At 48.6% G+C, this 17,632-nt stretch overlaps 1 protein-coding gene across 1 annotated transcript in view; it reads left to right on the forward strand.

Moving 5' to 3' along the window:
- The window catches only part of SETD1B (SET domain containing 1B, histone lysine methyltransferase), a 43,982-nt gene that overhangs the window by 24,199 nt on the left and 2,151 nt on the right, over window positions 1-17,632 (forward strand). The window contains exons 7-14 of the mRNA XM_071445047.1: window positions 5,791-6,567; window positions 9,132-9,302; window positions 10,202-10,289; window positions 11,106-11,323; window positions 11,572-11,701; window positions 12,372-12,836; window positions 14,617-16,170; window positions 17,465-17,631. Of these exons, the coding sequence (XP_071301148.1) occupies window positions 5,791-6,567; window positions 9,132-9,302; window positions 10,202-10,289; window positions 11,106-11,323; window positions 11,572-11,701; window positions 12,372-12,836; window positions 14,617-16,170; window positions 17,465-17,631 (3,570 nt within the window). The remainder of the gene's footprint in view (window positions 1-5,790; window positions 6,568-9,131; window positions 9,303-10,201; window positions 10,290-11,105; window positions 11,324-11,571; window positions 11,702-12,371; window positions 12,837-14,616; window positions 16,171-17,464; window position 17,632) is intronic.

The following is a 17,632-nucleotide window of genomic DNA, read 5'->3' on the forward strand; positions in this document are numbered from 1 at the left end:
ATCACTCTGATCTGTGTGTTTGCAGCCTTTGCTTTCCTTGAAGTGCTGTATAAATACATAACTATATAAAACCTTGAAGTCTTCTTTTCTAGAGATAGGATCACATGTTGCTGGAGATATTTTATAATCACTGATTTGTAATATGTAAATATTTCCATTTGCCAATTACCGAGCTGGGCATTTTATTATAGTGCAAACACCAGAAAGCTGTTCCAATTAGAAGCTGCTGTGGTTGCCCTTGTGGCTCTGACTGCAGCAGGAGGACAGGAGCTCTCCCAGCTACCCAGAGGAGGTTGGAAGACCTGACTAACCCACAGGGAGGAGGCAGCAACCTAATCCAGGCTGCAGTGGTGGTGGGCTGGCCACCACGAGCCACCACAGGCACTCAGGACAGCACAGGGACCTGACCAGGCTGAAAGCTCACCCAGGAAGGTGCAGGCAGCAGTTTGCTCTGTGTTTGTGCTGCTGGACTGCTGGCAAACCACCTGGAGTGGCTCTGCCCTCCTGTACTCCGTGTGTGCCAGCGAAGCACCGCCCTTGAGCATGTTCTTCCCGAGGGAGGGCTGTAATTATGGTTAGCAAAGTCAAAATACTTGTGTGCCTTGGAAATGAGGTGCCGAGTCTGCCTTGTTCACGCCTGACAGGGCGAGGTGTGAATGCTCAGCAGGTTCCTCTGCCATGTCACTGTGTCACCGTGGTCTCCCAGCAAGACAAGGGGCTCCTCCTTGTGTGCTTTGCCTAGAACAGGGAACCTGCAAGCTAAAAGCAGATTACAGATTAATAAAGCAATACTCTCTGGAGCCCTCGCTGGGTTTGCAAATTTTGGGCTGCAAGAGGTGTTTGGCATTTACTCTGTTAGCAGAGTGAATGGTGGGATTCTCTGGGCCAGACTTGAAAGGAGTTTTTCAGTGAAGTTGTCTTGGGGGAGGAGTTGCAAGTGTCTGGTTGGTGACCTCAGGCTTCGTTTTTGTTCTGGATGGTGGCATAAGAAATGTGGTAGATTTGAAATGTCTCATTCTCTTTAATGTGCTCTGCTGAAGGAGTCTGGGAAGAGAATTGTGTGTTAGAGAACTTGAGCTGGTTTCACCCAGGGGTCATGGCTGTTTCCCTTGTCAAACACAGAGGAGCCTGGTGTGACCCCAGCGTGAGGAGGCAGCTGGAGTTGGGGTACAGGAGCTCAGAGGGACCCTGGAGTCTGTTCTTGACTTTGTTGGTGACTTGGTGTATGACCCTCTTCAGTCAGTTGTCCTCTCCTCCTCACCTCTGAAGGTTTTTCTTTCCCTGCTTTTTTGTAAGGATGAAGTGTGAGATGATCACTTGTGATTTTTTTTTTTTTCAACCCTTGCTTGGACTTAATCCAAAACCAAGTGATGACTCTTTAACCAGGTTAGGAAAACTTTTTTGTCCAAGAGTCCCTTCTTCTTTAAAGTTCTAGCTTTATTGAAAACCATGAAGGCTAATGCCCTTGTACTGTGCTGAATGCCATCGATCCTGCATTTCATTATTTTGATGCACCAGAGCTCAGCCAGGTAATGCCAGAGTAGTTGCTATGTTCAGTGGCACAGTTCCCTACCTCAGATATAACTTGGTACCCAGCAGAATGTTTCGGTGAAATGAGCTGTAAGCTGATGGTGTTCAAAACGTGTTCTGAAATTCTGAGTAAATTCTTTTATCAATGGCATTTTAGAAGGAAATGGAAGTTTCTCTGCCTGTAAGAAAGGTACTGAACAACGTGCACAGTGCAGGTCCCAGTCACTGCCACGGTGTCGGTGCTCCTCTGGGTCAGGGGATGGAGCAGCCTCCTCACATCTGGCAGCTGCCAGGTCTGCATACAGATGTTAGGATGTAGTTTCTTATCTCTGGAATTAACATTTGCCTGCAAAAGGTATGGCTCTGAGGTGGGATCGATACCCTGCAGCCAGTGGCTCTACCCTGTCACTATTCCAGCTGATGGAGTGGCATCCCAGGATGTTCCCTCACTTCACTTAAGAGTCTCTGCACACTCTGCTGGTGTTAAAGGTGGCAATTAACATTTTGGGTGAACAGTGAATGAGGCCATTTATAACCAGTTACGCTGACATGAATCTCTCCCAACAAATTTGCATCATTAAGGAACCTTTGGAAAAATGTGTCATGCGTATAATTAAATACCTGTTTTGCTAACTCTTAATTTAATTAATACAAAGTAAAGATGGCAGCACAAATTAATTTAGCTGGAAATGGCATTTCTCTCAGTGGGCTGAAGAGAGATTTTCTGGTGGCATTGTACCAGATGACCTCAGAAACAGGCAGGTGAACTCTGGGACTGATTGACACAGGTGTTTTTTTTACAGTGATGGCTGTGATATTCCCCTCCATCTATGTCATCTATCAGCTCACTTTTTTCTGCTTGTGAGAGCAAAGAGGGAGGCCAGCTAGAAGGCAGTTTCTTTGAGAGGACAGCACAGGTGCTTTTCAGCTCTACCCTGAGAGGTATTTGGTAGTAACCATAGTAAATCCAGGTTCAGACAGGTGAATGAAAAGAAATTCAAATAACAGAAGATCTTTCTATGTCTCCCCTTGCATTTTCTATCTGTACCTTGATCTCTTTCACTTGGTGCCTACCTTTTTTCCCCTTAGATATGAGCAGTTACAGGAAAGTCATCTGCTTTAAATATTCGTTACTCTTAACTTTCTTTCAAGAGTTCCTTGTAGATGATCTTTTGGTTTGACCTCTTTCCTAACCTTGTGATTCTTTTCCCCCTACCCTCTGTGCCTTTTCTGATCCTTTTCTCCCTGCCATTTAATCTCCTTCTCTCTCCCTATCCATCTTGTCTGGGATAAAACTGGAGCACAGACTGTGTGCACTGTGCAAGTGGAGGTGAGTTGAAGCCCAGCGTTGTAGGAAGCAGGGAATCTGTTGTTGCTTTCTGTTGGCCCATCTAAGCACCAGAAGTGGAAAAAAAAAGAAAAATCTTTTAATCTTTCAAACACTGGTTATTGCTTTAGCAATTCTCATTTCAGCTTAAGTAAAAATTAAGGCATGTATGGATGAAGGAAGCTCTGTGCCCTAAAGCATGGAATCCTGCTAGTCCTGCCACCTCTCTGCAAGTTCAGGACTGGCTTTTTCTATGTGATGTTTCCTTCAAGAGGGAAAATCAGTCCCATTTATCAGGCAGGACTCCAGTCATTGGTACTGAGGCTGGTGTGGATGGCAGTGGGCTCTGGATGATGGGCAGGAGCACAAGTCTGGTGTGACAGGACTGGCTGGGACAGGCTGGGGGCTGCTGGTGCTCCAGGCTGGGAGGGTGGAAGGTCCTGCAGGAGGCACTGGGGAGAATTTGTGGCTTCACACTGCTCAGTGCTGGTCTCCCCTGAGGCCTCATGGGGTGACTCTTCTCCATATCCCATCAGATGAGATGAATGTGAACTTGGAGCTGATTTTGTCTGTCTTTGGTAGCCTGAACACTCCTGGCTTTCTATCGTGCGCCAACCTTCAGCATCATCCAGCGTTTGCAGTTGGAGCCAGTGCTTTTAACAGGGCCTTTTGTGTTCACTTACTGAAAACCAGGGTCTGTTTCACAGGAATCTTGTTTACACCTGCCACAGCCGTCCTTTCTGCTCTTCCTCTGCTCCTTTCACTGGAGCTGCAGTGGTTGAAAGTGCAGAATGTCCTTTTATATTCCCCTCCATCCTCGGCGTGGGATGTGACCGCAATAGAGCAGCTGGGGAGAGGATGCAGGGTGTGAGACCCACTGAGAAGTGTGAGCCAGATGTGGGCAGCTCAAGGGCATGATACAACTGGCCTTTGGAAGGACTTGGGTGCAATGGGTTATCACCTCTACTTCTGTTTTAGCTGCTCAGTTTAGGGTTTACAAACAGCCCTCGGAGTCCTCCCTGCATGCACAGATGCACTAAAGTGACTCCGTGCCTACAGGAAAGTCCTGTCTCCATCACCATTACCAGGGGTCAGTAGCTCTTGCTCAGGGTTTGCCAGGTGAATGGTGTCTCCTTGCTGGGCATTTTGGGCACTAAAACTGTGAGTGGCTTTTTGGGGGTGACCCAGGCGCTGCGGGAGGCGCTGAGTTGGTGCTGCAGCGCAGGAATGCGGGGAAGCCAGGGCGAGGGGAGGTGCCAGGACTGGAGGATTTGCACAGCTGCTGCTGCAAGCCTCGTGCTCAGCCTGCTCTCTGGTGGTAGCTGCTGTAGCAGAGATGACCTTTGATAAAACGGGAAACATTTGGAGTGATTTGGATAGTTGTGGTTGCTCAGTTTCACACAGTGACAGTTTGTAGCAGAGTCAACTCAGCTGCTCCTGCCTTTGTTTGCATACGCCAGTAAGAAATTCACAGGTTAAGAATCAAATCACAGCGGCTTCAATGTGAAAACTGCCAACAAAGTCTGCTCCTCAACAGCTCTTCCCAGAGCTTCCAGGTTCTCCAGTGTCTGATACTGCTCTTTCCTTTCACACTGGGGAGACTGTTAGGAGAGCAGACAGAAGAGGCACCTGCTGGCACGAAATGTGGAGCAAACAATAAATATCTTTGAGATCTACAGTGAAATTTGGCTGATAACAGCCAGCAGGTTCCAAAACTCTTGCCAGGATTGTGACAGAGAGAGGCACTTGATGGAGATCTCTTCCTGGCTCCCAGGGCAGCGGGAGGGCTCTGGCCAGGAGCAGCATCCCTGCTGTGCCCTGGGCTGGGGAACATGGGAGGGAAGGTTCTTCACTGCCATCAGCAATGTGAGACATTTGTTTGGAGGTTACAGGGACCTGTCCTGTCTGCTGTCATCACTCTAGTCCGAGATCAGCCCCATTCATGTTTCCTAGATAAACTGTCACCCTGTGGATGTGTCTTCCAGCAGTATTTGGTTACTGTATTTCCTGTCAGGGATGTGACACTCGTGCATGTGGATTCTTGGTGCTGGAGACACCTTGAGGACTGAAGTGCCTGTAGGACACGGTGTGCAGGTGTGACCATGTGCTGTTAAGGATGGAGGTAGTTCCTGAGACTTTTCTTCTGTACAAGACCTAGTCAGGCAGCTTTGAAACTTCAGAGCAAGCTGGCACCCTCTGTTTTAATCCAGTTTCCATCCCTTTGGCAGCAGAGGTTTTTAGCATTTTCTACAAGTCTGTGTTTCTTTTGTCTAGTAAAGTATTCATTTTGTCCGAAAACACAACATGGGCTATGTCTTTGAATCCTGGCATTTATGACTTTGATGTTTAAAAGCAATTTAACCAGATTTGGGGTTCTTTTTTCCCATGTGAATTGCTGTGGTCTAGTCAAGACAACTTTTAGTAGCAGCAACCTTGTGGAGATACTGTGTTTCCACAATTAGAGGTTAGGAGCTGACAGCAAATGAGCCAGAGATTATAATTAAAAAACAGCATAATTATTTGTGCATGGAAAAACTAAGGAATAAAAACTGATGGTGTAACGTACCTAGGAGTTCTAGATGCAAGTAAGAGATAATGTATCTTGCAGTGAAGGATGTTTGGATTGTGTGCATTTCACCAAGCCTGGGAGCAATTCCTCGTGCTCCATAGAAGCTGAGGGTTTTGTTCAGTTGGTGCTGATGCTCTTTTAGAAAGCTTTTACCTCTCTGATTCCTGAGGTCTGACACGGAAGAGAAAAGCTTCAATAGGCACCAGCTGCACAGTGGGCCCTGTCTTTTCAGAGCATCGCTCGCTTTTCTCCGTTCCCAATTAAAATGTGTGTTAAACTTAGCTTTTGTTTGAAGCAGCCCAGCGCTGTGGTATTTAATGTAAAGAGAATGTGCTCGTCACCTTTTCTCTCTCTTTTGTGGCAGGGTCAGCATTCCTCAGGGGAGGACATGGAAATCTCTGACGACGAGACCAACCCTGCGCCCATCACCAGCGCGGAATGTGCCAAAACCATTGTGGTGAACTCCTCCGTCAGCAACACGGCCGTGATGGCCCCGTCCATCCCCCCGCTGCCACCACCGGGATTCCCTCCTCTTCCTCCTCCTCCTCCTCCTCCTCCACAGCCAGGCTTCCCCATGCCCCCTCCGCTGCCCCCACCACCACCGCCCACGCACCCGGCGGTCACGGTGCCCCCGCCGCCGCTGCCCGCCCCGCCCGGGGTGCCCCCGCCCCACATCCTGCCCCCGCTGCCCCCCTTCCACCCGGGCATGTTCCCGGTCATGCAGGTGGATATGATCAGCGTCCTGGGCAACCAGTGGGGCGGCATGCCCATGTCCTTCCAGATGCAAACCCAGATGCTGAGCCGCATGATGCAGGCGCAGAACACGTACCAGTACCCGCCCTTCATGACGGGCCGCATGCAGTTTGTGAACCTCCCTCCCTACCGCCCGTTCTCCATGGGAGCCGCTCTCGCCCGCGGGCAGCAGTGGCCGCCTCTGCCCAAGTTTGACCCCTCGGTTCCACCCCCGGGCTATGAGCCCAAGAAGGAAGATCCCCACAAAGCCACGGTGGATGGAGTCCTCCTGGTCATAGTGAAGGAGCTGAAGGCCATCATGAAAAGGGACCTGAATCGCAAGATGGTCGAAGTGGTGGCGTTCCGGGCGTTTGATGACTGGTGGGACAAGAAGGAACGTCTGGCAAAAGTGGGTTTTCACATGCTGGGTCCTGGGGAGAGCTGTTCTTAGTGCTTGTGGCCAGGGTGTGGGGTCAGCGGGGGTCTGGAGCTGACTTTAAATAACCCAAACCCCTAAATTTTCATGTACAAGAGGAAGGTGAAGTTTAGCTCCAAAAAACTAAGGTCAGATGCAAGAGGAGTGTTTGAAACCACCAAGCCTCTGTCTTGTGTTCCCCACTTGGTACAATGAGATTTGTGGGTATTTTCTGTTCTGCCCCCTCCCCAGCGCATGTACAAGGCAGCAATTAACTCAAAAGCTGAGCATTGGCCAAATACACCAAGAGTTCCAGGGATTAGTTGAGAAAACAGCTTTGCATGAATCCTCTGATCCTTTTCTCACCCAATTTGAAGTGTACCTCAGCCAGCAAGCAGCTCTGTGATCTGAGGTGTGGTGAATTTGTCACTACCCGAAAAAACCTAACACTGCAGAAAGGTTAATGCAAGCCTCAAAATTACCATTGCAGTGAATAACTGTAAAAATAACAAAACAAACCACAACCTGCAGGCAGGTCTGTTTCAGATGTCAGCTTTCAGAGCAGTGTCCTCACCACCTGTTTTTGTAAACCAGTGGCATGTTAACTCTGGTGCCTGGGAGAGCTCCTTGGCTTTCTGGAGGGGTTGGTCATGCTGCTGCTTAACAGCTGTTTTGTGACAGTGTAATTTACTGTGGCTTAGAGCTGGCTGGCGTGACGTGCAGCAGAAACCCCGTCCCTTCCTCCTGACTAATGCTCAGAGCTGTTCTCCTGCCAGCAAGCGTGTGCTGACAGTCTTGGAGGAGGCCCGTGAGTTTCCAGGGCAATGAAGGAAACTGATCCAGCAAATAGTTGCAAAAACAGCAACTGAAACACTCAAGAAATTGTTTTAAACCAGACATTTGTGGTGAAGAAGCAGAAGCAAGTTGAGGCAGATCTTCAGGCTCTCTGACATCCCAAGTTATGGCTGGATTTGGGGGGTTCTTCCCTCACCTGGGGTTTATAAGCCATTTTGGGAAGGGAAGCTGACTGTACCACAGCAGCTCACCACAGTCCTTGCCACAGGTTATGTTGGATGTGAGCAGTGTAATTGAAAATATGAAATTGCTGCATGGAAAACCACGTGTGCTTTCTGTCCAGGAACAGAGATGCCAAACCATTTCTGCCCCAGGGCATGTGTTACTGTTGCGTGCAGAAAAACCTCATAGACTTCAGAGCTTTCTGCTGGGCACCCCTGGCATTGGGATGGGACAGGATTCCTTCTTAGGCACAAGTTGCCTGCTTTTGCAGAAAACAAAATACGAATATTCAGCTTAAACTGAATATTTAACTGTACCTTCCCATTGCTGGTGTCTGTCTGTGTGAGGGGGGGTTACTGGGCACCATGGTGGCACCTGGAGGTCAGTTCCCCATCACACTGATTCTGGCTGCTGTATTCCATCAAAGGTAGCTGATTGATTGATTGTTTGATTGATTAATTCCAGCTCTGGCAGCTGAGTGACTTCCAAGAAGCATCATGCCCTAGGTAAAGGATGGGAAGGCTCAGGGATAAATCCGGTGTCCTGGGTCAGGCAGGGTGGAAAATGTGTGGGGTGAAAGCTGTGAAAGGAGCAGGTTGCTGGGGAAGGCAGCACATTCCATGGATCTTTTCTGCCTGAGCTAGAGGAAAGCTTTTCTTTATTCCCAGCTCTAGTGGTGGGTTTAGGTTTGAAAGTTTGAGTAAGATGCATTAAGCAGAGTGCCAGGAGTAACCAGGCATCCTGGCCACAGAGTGCTGCTGCTTGGATTCCCTGCTTGATATTCCCATTAGTCTTGTTCCTGATTAGCAGGAGAGCTGAGCTCGTGCTGCCTCTTTGGTGGTTACAGCCCACTTCAGCCTGTGAGCTCTGGTAGGGTGTGCAGGAGAAACTGTTTGGGCTGTTGTGCCCTGGGCTGATGCAGGTGAGTGTCACCTCCAGTGCCCCTGCCTTGGGCAAAACATGATGTGCCACCATGTGTGACATTCTCCTGGCTTGTCCACCTCTCCACAGCTGCAGAGAGCTGAATTCCTGCTCTTCCTTCACACCTCAGCTCTGGTGAAAAAGGATTTATGGAGGCTGTGTGTCTATTTTGTAGACCTTTTGGTGTTTTCCTTATATATTTTGCTGTTCCCAGGACTGGAGCCTTCTGACAGGTTTTGTGGACTGGGGCTCTGGTTGCTAAGGAAACACAGGGATGTGTGTGGTTTTTGATGCACTATATTTGGCCTTGCACTCAACAGAAGGAAGATGTTCCCAACTGGAAGGTCTGGAGTTGCTTTCAGTTATGTGGGTTAGCAAAGGAAGGTAGATAACACATAACACATTGTTGGGCTGACTTGCCTAAAGCACACTCAAGTTATTTGTATTATTCTGTGCACCTCTAGTTCCTTCCAGGTGTGGGGCACCTTCAGATGCCCTCAAAGAAACTGATGCCTGGGCAGGGCAGTGATATTTCCCAAACCTTGCCTGTTTAAATGGCTTCCAGACTTTGTGTCCTTCCCAGGAACCTTCCCCTCTCAATTGTGCCTTCTCTGTTGCAGGCCTCTCTCACTCCAGTGAAGTCTGGAGGAGAAGTGGAGGAAAAACCAAAGCCAAAGGATCGAATGGCCTCTTGTCTCCTGGAGAACTGGAACAAAGGAGAAGGGCTGGGCTACGAGGCCATCGGCCTGGGCATCGGCCTACGAGGGGCCATCCGCCTGCCATCCTTCAAGGTGAAAACAAAAACTCTCTTCCTTGTGCTGACATCCCCCAGAGGAGCCTTAGGAGGACAGACCTCGCTAGGTTTGTGCCCCAGAGCCCTCAGGCTGTTCACCCCACTCTGTGTTCACTCAGGGGGTTGCTTCTGACCCCCCAGGACCAGCGCAAGGACCCTCTGTTCCCTTAGCTTTTCATCCTCCCCTTGTGTGAATTGGCTGTAGAGGATCTCCCTGCTCTGCAAGGGACAGGGGACATTTGCCTGTCTTTAGGACACAGCATTTCAGCATGATCATAAAAATACATGCATGCTCATGGTGCTTCACACAGTTGCTGTTCTGGTTGGAATCTCTGATGGTTTGGCAGCTGAGTCTCACCTGAAGTTTGCTTGAACTCCGTCTCCTCAGAAGCACGGGGTATCCATTTTGAAAAGCATCTGCATTAAAAATTAAAAGTATTTTAAGTTTGGGGTAGGGAAGTGTAGAGGGGTTCCCTGAAATTATGATTTTTGAACACAGAAGGTGCAAGTAAAGGTTTGGGATGAGAGATTCTTCAGTCTCTATTTAGAGTAAAACTTGCTTTGAGGTTCTTTAAGATGCTCTGGGCTTAGGCTCTCTTTCTGTTCTACTACAATCTCAGACACATGGATTTGTCAAGAGTTTTCTCTGTCATCCCCAAAGTACCTGGTGATGATATGCACCATGCTGGTACCCAGGGTGTTTTCATGCAAATTGAAGGGGTAGAGCTTCATTCAGAGTGAAATTCTGTTTGCAAGCAAATAAAGAGATCAAGAGCTGGGAAGTGACCCTTGGTTTCTGCTGTGACCACAGCAAAGTATAGAAGTGGCAATTTGCTTAAGAAGTTGATTTCTGCTGTTTCTAAACTTTCAGAAATGCTAATTGTGTCTTTTGTTCAGGTGAAAAGAAAGGAGCCACCTGAAGCTGCCTCAGCAGGAGATCAGAAGAGAATCCGGCCTTCTACTTCTGTGGATGATGAAGATGAAGGTTTGCAAATTGCATTTGTTTGAAACCCAGGAGCAGATGCAAACCCCACCAAGCTGAATCCTTTAAACTTCACAGCAGTGTGCTCACTTACAGTTAAACACAGAGTCAAGGATCTGAGCCAAACCCTGCTTCTCACAGAGCTCTGATCAGCTGGGCCATGGCCCCTCTGGGTTCAATTATCTGAAATTCACTGGTGGGAACTTTAAGACCCACATTTTAAGAATAACTCATAACCTATTTTAGCTGTGCTGGGCCCCAGCAGAAGGAGCTCAGATGGGTTCATGGGCTCTTTGGGGTGTGCTCACAGCTCGCTGGGGTGCGGTGGGAGGAAGCACATAATGGTTTGCTCTGCATTTGATTTGAGAAAGAAACCAAAGTTACTTGCCAGAAAAATCTGTTTGAAAATATCTTAACATTATTTCCTATTACCAAGGAAGAGTAAAGAGGAGACAAAGCTTTGAATACCCTTTGTTTTGCACATGGGTTCATGTAGAAGTCGATTCAGATTAACAAGTGGTTTTGAAGCCAAAAAATGAAACAAAAAGCATTAAATTCAGGTTGCCTGTCCTGACCTCACTCATGCTGCATCTCCTGTCTGCTCTGCCTAGGGAGTGTCAGCTTTGGCCACCCACATTTTGCCATCAACACTCTTCACTGTGACAGCAGCAAGTCCCTGTAAGCCTGGGGACCCTCACACTACATGGGCACATTGCTCCTACTTCCATCTTCCCAAAGAAGAAGTTTCCCTTATGTAGTTAACTCTTTCTGTCCTTTCCAAGGTATTTGATGGTAATTTCTGTTGCTTTTGCTCCTCAGAGTCGGAGAGGGACAGGGATGCTTCTGATACAACATCTGACCTGTCAAAGAAGGATGCAGAGGCTGTGGGGCTGCGGCGGCGACCAGCAAGGCCATTGGAGCTCGACAGTGAGGGAGAGGAGGGAGATGAGACATCAGGGAAAGAGGAAGAGTCCTCCTCAGAGAAGGAGGAGGAGCAGGAAGAAGAGGGAGCCTTAGTGAAAGCAGCACCTGGCAAGGTATGTTGGTGTGAGGCTGCAGTTTCAGTGCTGTCATTAAAAGGGGGCCTGGTAATGCCAAGTGCCAAAGTTCCCTTTTGTGGGAGATGGGTGCTCCTGGTGGGGTCTGTCTGTCCTTCCAGAAGTGACCTCTGTCAGGTCACTCCCTCTTCAGGTGCTCTGACAGCCTCCCATGAGAGTCCCTGGTGGTTACTGCAGCCAGGGACAGGCCCAGGCACTGTTCATTTTTGGCAATCTTTCTTGCAAAGGAGGAAGAGGAGGATGACGAGGATGAAGATGATGACGATGAAGATGACGATGAAGACGAGGATGAAGATGATGAGGAGGAGACAGGCATAGACACAAGTGACAAGGAGGAGGAGCAGGACTCCGAGGAGGGTAAGGAGCTGCAGTGGAAGCAGTGAGTGTCACCTTTGGGTCAGCTGTGGTCTCCTTGCTGCCTTTGTGAGCCGATTTTGTTACTTGTGTACCTCCTTTCACTGGGCAGTTTCACACAGTATAATGCACAGAGATATTTTTAATTAATACCTGTGAGGTTTCCATGATCCCTCAGTCAGTGGGTCCCTTTAGAGCCCTCCAGTCCCTACCTGATCTCAGCCCAACCCAGCCACAGGGGCACTGGTCTCAAGCCCAGCTGAATGTGTTCTTGTTTTGTGAAACAGGAGTGAAACAGGAGTGGCTTCAGATTTCTGAAAAGGGTAAATTGGCTGCTAATAACTCTGTCCTATCAATCAGTTCCTGCTCTGGAAGGTGGTAGTTTCTACTTTTTAAGGCCATGTGTAAAGGCAGCAGAAAATCTTAGTAAAAGATAGAATACACCAAGAGACCCAGGTGGGAGGTGCCAGGCAGCACTACCACTCCCATGTTGTTTGGTGATTGTTGTAAGGGACAGGATTTATACATCTCTGCAGAAATAAGTGAATTGGGAGGCCACTCCTTCAAACCCACCTGCTGCTGGTGATGCTGTTTCCACAGAGGGGAAGGGATATTTGCCCCTGATTGATCATTAAAGGCAGAAAGCAGAGCTAATGGCAGTTTGTTCTTGCAGATGTAGCAAGTCCCTCATCTTCCAAGGCTGAAGCTGAATCATCTGATGAGAGTGAGGACTCCTCTGAATTCGAGTCAAGTTCAGACTCGGATGATGAAGATGAGGAGGATGATGATGATGATGAAGAGGAGGAGGAAGAAGAGGAGGAAGAAGTGGCTGAAGATCAAGGCAGAGAAGCCATGGTTGCTGAGCCAGAGCAGGAACCTGCTGGTCATGAGCTTCCTGATGATGAGAGGGAGACTATTTTGGACCTGTATCCTGTGGATGACTACATGGATGCAACAGGCTTGGGACTTGCTGAGCCAGCTTTGGCAGTGAAAGATGAAGGCTGTGAAGAAATCAAGGCAGGGGATAGTGAGTGTGGCCAAGTCCTGGGGACTTCTGTTGCTGCTGAAACTCTGAAACATTTGGTTATGGAAAGAGACCAGGAGACAAAGCTTGCACTCTCTCCCATCTGTAGGCCAGGTATGCCCTTCCACGTGCTTTGGAGTTTTGTTATGCTTCCAAGTAAATTTTCTCCCAGTATCCAATATATATGGGTTTGTATTTCCCTTGCTCTCTTTCTTCTTCCAGTCTTGGCTCTAGGCTAGGGATTATCTGTACAGGGAAAGAGGTCTGTGCTGAACTGTCCTTCCTAGTAAGGAGCTTTACATGAGCCATCTGCTACTAAAAATACTGTGGTTACTGTATCCAGAATCTTATCCTGGGCCAGTTTAGTTGGAGTCCTAGAGGAACTGAACAGTTGTCATCATCTGAGGGTGACTGATCGGGTGGTGTGGTGGCTGAAGCTCAAGATAGAAAAGCCATGGCTGCTAAAACAGAACAGGAATGTCACTACTGGCTCTTTTTGGTTTTAATATTGAAGCAGTATGTGACAGGGAAGCTGCATGGGGCAGGTGAGTGGAGTCTCAGAGTTATCTATGGTTCCTAATATTATTTGTGGGTGGTTTTGTCACCTATTCCTTTTAAATGAGTGATACTCAGTAGTTTTCTTGAAGAAGGAAATTGTCTTCAATCAATACAGAGTTGTACTTGAACCAAGGAAATTGGAAACCTTTTACTAGAACAGGAGTGAGATGCATAAAGCTTGAGTAATTTGGCAACTGAGGGAAATCTAAAAGTTAAAATTGGAGCCAGCAGGGAGGGCACATCTAGTGGGGCCTGCTGTGGAGCCTTGGGCAGCTCTGGTGTCTGAGGACTGGGCAGGGTTTTGCCACTTGGAGAGCTGGAAATCCAGTCCCTGCACAGGGTGTCACTCCTTGGCTGCTGCAAAATCTGAAAGTCACAAAGAGGTAAAATGTTAAACTGGGCAGGGCAAAGAACTGGTTTTGCATGAATCCTTTCTAGAACAGGTCAGTGTGCTGAAAGAACATAAATTTGGAGACACCTGCACTTAAGCAACTTGACATGTGTAAGGAGCTTTCCAGGTAAGCTGTGGGAACAAAGTCAAACTGCAGCATTGTTCTTGAGCAGCCCAGCTCATGCAGGAGTTGAAGGCTCAGACCCTTCTCCAGCAGCCCTGGTTTGTTCAGCACAAATGGGGAATGCCTCCCTTCCAACTCTCCAGGCATTTTCACCTCCTTTCGTTCTCCCACTTGAAAATGTTATTTTGAGCTGCCTAACAAGGTTCACCGTTGATTCCTTTTGGACCTGGCCCTAAGTGGGTAAATAAACTCCAGACAAATGAGGCTGCTGCAGGGAGAGCAGCATATAAATTGCCTCATTGATACGATCTGAGTGTGCCTTCATCCATTACAAGGGCTTCCCATTTGCTTCATGTGTTGTTCAGGAGTGTTCTGCTATTCCCTTCACCATTCCCTCCTTGCAGAGCTGAGGGTGCTCCTTGGCCTGCAATTAGTTGAGTTCCCACATTAGGAAAGGTGATGGCTCTGGGCTCTGACAGCTCTCCTCCAAAGCCCTCACCCCACAATCTGCTCCTTCCTTTAATGTCTGTACAAAAGATTGTCAGGGCTTTTGAAAGCAGAGAAACCTTCGTTCTGGTCTGTGTCGTAGCTAATCCTCAAATTAATAGTGTGGGTTTTTTATGGTCCATTAGGAAAGTGTGTGGTAGTGTCTAATTACTCTATACTTTGTGCCTCCAAAATGTAAAGCACTGGAGTTTTAAAGCCTCCCAGTGGAATTGAGCTGTATTTTAATTGTGGCATCTTGAACATGCCTTTACCAGCAAGTGCAAGCAACCAAGTGGAGGCAAAGCTCCTGATTCTCCTCTCTGTTCCCCTTTCAGAGGAAGAGTCCGAACCCACTCCCATGCTGGAGCCAGAGGTACAGGAAGGTCCAAAGCCTGAATCTCAAGATGAGGAGGCGTCTCTCTGTATCTCTGCTCCAGGGGGAGTCTTTGGAGAAGCTCTGCCCAGCAAAAGCAGCTTCTTTGGCAAGTCTGAGGAGAGCAGCTTGGAAGGCCGAGTTAAAGCCAAGCCGCCGTCGGCAGCGGAGGAGGAGGAGCGGCTGCCGCGCACGCCGGGGCGGGAGGTGATGATCCACTCGGACACTGAGACTGTCCTGCTGCCAGCCCACAAGGTGCCATCCTCCATGCTTCCCTTGCCATCCACTCCCGGCAAGGAAGAATCTTTAGTCCCTCCAGAAAAGTTCCCTGAACAATTAATGGTGACCAAAACATCCGTGGAAGAGGAGATTCCCAGGACTCCCGGGCGGGACATTTTGCCCAAGTCTTCGCACCCCCTCACGAAGTCGCAGAGCACAGACACTGTTCCAGCCACGCCAGGAAGTGATGCTCCCCTCACAGGAAGCAGCTTGACCCTCAGTTCCCCTCAAGTCCCAGGGAGCCCCTTTTCCTACCCATCCCAATCCCCTGGCATTAACAGTGGCATTCCTCGGACTCCTGGGAGAGATTTCAATTTCACGCCTACTTTCCCAGAGGCTGGTGCTACCATTCCTTGCCTTCTGCCTGGCAAGAAACAGTCAGAGGATGAGCTAGAAGAGAAAACCTTTAAAGAGCCTCTTGGTGCTTCCCTTACTATCAGCATGAACAGTGTTCCTTCCCCTATCCCCTTTGCCAGCCCCCCGCAAGCAGATTTCCACATGGACATGGCTTTGCCACCTGATGAGCCAATACCTGTAGCAGCCCTGCCGTGCATGCATGGAGATGGAAGAATGCCCATCGAGGAATGCAAGGCAGAAGTAAAACCTGGTTTGCTCTCCCCAGAAGTACCCCCTGGGGCTTCTATCCTTCCTCCCCCACCACCACCTTCTGTTCTTCCCAAAAGGAGGCCGGGTCGGCCGAGGCGGTCCCCACCTTCTGTCCTCTCGCTGGATGTGTACTCGGGCAAAACCATGGAACCTCCTCCCATGCCAGTGGCCTTGGTGGAAGGTGCTGTGGGCAAAGAGCTGCTGAGCGGACATCCTGATGCCTACTATGGACTGAAAGACCCTGAAGCCGTCACCCTGGACTTCAGGAATGACGGTTTCCACGAGAAAATAGCAGCTGAGACAGTTGCAGAGAAACTGCCATTCAAGGAACTGGAGAACCAGTGGAACGAAGACTTCAAGGAAGAGGAGGCTCATGCAAAGCCCAAGCGCCAGTGGCGGAGGCAGAAGAAATCTGAGGAGCTGCCAGTGATCCCTTCCCCCGAGTATTCCCCGCCCCAGCCGCAGTTCAGGCCGCGCTCCGAGTTTGAGGAGATGACCATTCTGTACGACATCTGGAACGGCGGCATCGACGAGGAGGACATCAAGTTCATGTGCATCACGTACGACCGCTTGTTACAGCAGGACAACGGTATGGACTGGCTCAATGACACCCTCTGGGTTTTCCATCCTTATATCCTTTCTTGTGGTGTTGGCAGCACGTGTGAGATGCACGGGAAGTTGGTGGGAGAAGCGGTTGCTTACAGGAATAGAGATTGCTTGGATGAGCAGGGAATTTTAAACTGTTTCATTCTCTGAAGCTGCAATACAAAAATACTGCAGAAGTGGCTGTTCCTGCTGCACGTTCAGTCTGGAAGTGCAGGGACAGTCTGTAGGCACCTCTTCTGGGGAGGTTTCCTTCCTAGTTTGAGAAGCTTCTGTCTGCATGTAACCAGACTTTTTTTCCAGCTTTCCTGTGGAATTTCTAGTCTGCACACACAGAGCTTTTCACTTGGAGTTAAAACTTGCTGTAAAAATAATCTCACCATCTGTGCCCAAAACAATGAGTTAGTGGTTCTAGCAGCTTTAAGTTGCTTTGAGGTTGAAATACTGATAAAATCAGAGCTTTCTAAGTGGCACATCAGGGCTGTGTGTGTGTGCAGCCACCAGTAGTGTTCTCCTGATCAGAGCCTAAAATACTGTTCTAAAAACCTCCGAACTCTCCAGTACTTTTTTCAGAAAAGATGTCCATGTTCAAGTGTTGAAGAAGACAAACATACCACCTTGTGTGTTGCTAGAGATTGTGTGAAGTTCAGATATCTTCATCCCTTGCTTCCTGCAAGACAGGATAGCAAAATCAAAAAAGCCCAAACACCTAAAACAGTCAGTGATAACTAACAAAACCCATAGTGAAAATAAATCTCTTTCCCTCTTGATAAGGATTATATTGTAACAGCAAAATCATGTTCACTGTTTAAGCCACTTCCAAATCACCTTGAGTTTTTGTGTGTCACACTGCATGACAAGTGTGAAAGTACCTGCAGGCTCACCTGCTTTGCAGCCAGCCCTCAGCACTCTGGTTTTGAGGCTGTCACCTCTTGGTTTTTATGGACCCTCTGCTTCAGTTTCCTGGTGTCAAGGATACCTTTTCCCTCACAGGAAGCATTTTTGGTCAATCTTGATTGTTGTAGCTTTCATGGCTGTGTTTGTGTACAGCTCCACTGTCCTTCCAGGAGCCAAAGCCCTGAAGGTGCCTTCAAACCTGAAGGTTTGTAATGTGTGTCTGAAGGAGCTGATTTCCCAAGGCTGCTGAGAGCAGCATCTCTCCAAGGCCTTTGGGCTGAGCAGCATCTCAGTAGTAATGTTATTTTTTGCAACCCCACAAAACCTTCCTAATTTTCCAGGCTCCCAGTGTTAGCTCCATGCAGCTGTAGCAAGTTTAGTCTGATATCCACCTCTGGCTGTGTTTCTCCTTAACCTCTTGCCACCTACCAGCTTTTCTACCCCCAAGAAGAAGAAGCGGGATGACGGCATGCGGGAGCACGTGACGGGCTGTGCACGAAGTGAAGGCTACTACAAAATTGATAAGAAGGACAAACTCAAATACCTCAACAATAGCCGAGCTTTTGCAGAGGAGCCTCCAGCTGACACACAGG

This window comes from Agelaius tricolor, unplaced genomic scaffold, assembly GCF_023055355.1.
Source record: "Agelaius tricolor isolate 1412-34295 unplaced genomic scaffold, bAgeTri1.0.p SCAF_20, whole genome shotgun sequence".
Taxonomy (NCBI): Eukaryota; Metazoa; Chordata; class Aves; order Passeriformes; family Icteridae; genus Agelaius; species Agelaius tricolor.